At 43.7% G+C, this 2,496-nt stretch overlaps 1 protein-coding gene across 1 annotated transcript; it reads left to right on the forward strand.

Moving 5' to 3' along the window:
* Positions 1-815: 815 nt before the first annotated feature.
* AIMP2 (aminoacyl tRNA synthetase complex-interacting multifunctional protein 2) lies at positions 816-2,490 on the forward strand (the record flags this gene model as incomplete). Its single annotated transcript, XM_008945405.1, has 3 exons — positions 816-1,022; positions 1,563-1,794; positions 2,282-2,490. Coding segments are annotated over 3 exons (648 nt in total), but the record flags the coding sequence as incomplete, so codon positions are not given.
* Between the last annotated feature and the right edge of the window lie 6 nt (positions 2,491-2,496).

Consider the following 2,496-nt stretch of genomic DNA (forward strand, 5'->3'; position numbering starts at 1 on the left):
CGCCGGCCACTCTCGGCTGCCTTTTCCCTGGGCTCGCACGTGTCCTTGTTCCCGTTTTTCCGCGGCTGTACTTGGCCTGACGGGCTGAAGCCCTGCAAGGCCCCCGCCGACTGCTGTTCCTGCGGGCCTCCTCCCTTCCAGCAGCGTCGCCGCTCCCTTGGCTCAGGTCTATTTTCCTTTCTGCTGGTGAGATAAGAGCTAGCCAGCTACACACACCCTTCCTAGTCTCAGTTGCTTATTTGTTCAATAAGGTAACGCTATTTTGCCTTAACCCAGTTGACCTCAGCTTCTCTCCAGTGCCAGGAACGTTTTGAATTCCTCCAGGCTGCTTGAGGCCATTTTTAGCTTGATGCCTTTGCATCTTCTCAGCAAGTGCTTGCTGTGCCCTCGCCCAGGCTGCTGGTGGAGGTACCGGGTAGGAGCAGACTTGGAGCAAAATTCACAGGAAGTTACCAAGACGCCCTCCCATGGCAACAGCAAAGTATTAATTACCAGTGTCCTCTGGGAGTTTTTTTTTATTTTATAGAATGGTGTACTACTAAAATAACAGTTGCTTAAGAGGCGTTTCCATGTCTTGTCATTGACACTACTGTGAAAGAGGGTATCAGGATTTCACTTGGGCACCTTGCTTGCTATCTCTTTATCCATTGGACTGAAGGAAGATGTTTGGTTGATGGGATTGTGACATCCCATGATGCTTCAATTATTTGAATGTGTTTAAACTCTTTCAAAACTTACTGTCAAGTGAGCTGTGAACTGTTGCAACACTGAGCTGAGTGAATACTTGGGTGACTTTGTCTTTTCCTCTCCTGTAGGAAGAGACTGACCCCTCACTTCAAGCACTTGAATCCCGCCAGGAAGAGATTCTGAAACGCTTGTATGAACTGAAGAGTGCTGTTGATGGTCTCTCAAAGATGATACAAACCCCAGATGCTGACTTTGATGTAACAGACATAATTCAAAGTGATGAATGTTCTCCTTTGGCAACAAATGGAGCAGATTTAGATGTGATGCTTGGAAAGGCAAGTTTAGTTGAGCATATACACGGATAGATACTTTCTTTGCTCTCAGATTTTCAGGCTTGGGAGGGTAGCATTAAAACCTGGGACACTCAGAATTCAATATAAAAGTCTTATGTCCTTACAGTTACCCTACAGCTACAATTTCATTCTGGGCATCCAGAGTATAGGTACAAGCATTTATAAATAAAAAATCCTATGTATTCTCATATGGATACAATTCCAAGATAAAATGGTTAATTTTGAAATTTTGGCAGTTGGTTTCTTGCTTGTAACTAACTGGAACTTTTAACTTTGGGTTCAGATTGGACTAGAATTTTCCTCAGTCTTATTCCCAAATTACACATTGGGGAAGGAAGGTGTTTACATATTTAAGCAAGTTTTAAATTTTTTTTTAATTTTTTGGAATTATTTTAATACCATTAGCCACGCAAGTGTATACCTGAAATTCTGTGTACATTTTGATGTCAAATGAAGACTCCACTGCTTCAAACTCTAATCTGAAATGTGTCTTATTTGCTGAATGTTTTGCTTTCCTTTCAGGATTATGGTGCCCTGAAAGATATTGTAATCAATGCAAATCCTTCTCTCCCTCCACTGTCACTCCTAGTACTACACAGTCTGCTTTGTGAACGGTATAAAATATTATCAGCTGTTCACACACATTCATCAGTGAAAAGTGTGCCAGAAAACCTCCTGAAATGCTTTGGAGAGCAGAGCAAGAAGCAACCACGTCATGAATATCAGTTGGGCTTTACTCTCATTTGGAAGGATGGTAAGTGTGAAGTTATCTTCTAGATCTGTATTTTACCCTAAGTGAGAAAATGGAACTTGTGCTATAAAACCTTCTCAGCAGATGCTCTGGTGTCTTTGTGCTGACACACAATGGATACGTACTGTGGGTAATATTTTTGCTCTCTTTTTATAGCTGTGAACAGTAATGGGGACAGAGGAGGAAGACTGTTATTCGTGGTTACTGCTATTAAAATACATGTGGCATTACATGATTTTTAGGAAGTGTTTTTCAGTTTCTACAAATAAATTAGCTAGAATAGAAACTAAGTGGGAGATTGGGCTGAAGTTTGCAGAAGGTGATCTTTTCATCCGAACCTCCTGCCTTAGTCTAAGTATTTAGACTACAGAAACTGAAAATGGTTCATTGTTATGTTGCTGGCATGATATATCAGAAACATTGTAGAGTTACCCTCACATTTAAGTTCTCTGTCAGGTGGTATTTCCTTTTTTCCTTCCCTTCCCCTCAGTGCCCAAGCCGCAGATGAAGTTCAGCGTTCAGACGATGTGCCCCATCGAAGGGGAGGGGAACATCGCCAGGTTCCTCTTCTCGCTGCTCGGCCAGAAGCACAGCGCGGTCACCTCCACGCTGATCGACAGCTGGGTGGACGCGGCCGTGCTGCAGCTGAGGGGAGGCAGCAGCAAGGAGCGGGGGGCGGTGCTGCGCGCCATGAACGCCGCGCTG

The sequence above is a fragment of the Merops nubicus genome, unplaced genomic scaffold (assembly GCF_000691845.1).
Source record: "Merops nubicus isolate BGI_N331 unplaced genomic scaffold, ASM69184v1 Scaffold45468, whole genome shotgun sequence".
NCBI classification, from domain to species: Eukaryota; Metazoa; Chordata; class Aves; order Coraciiformes; family Meropidae; genus Merops; species Merops nubicus.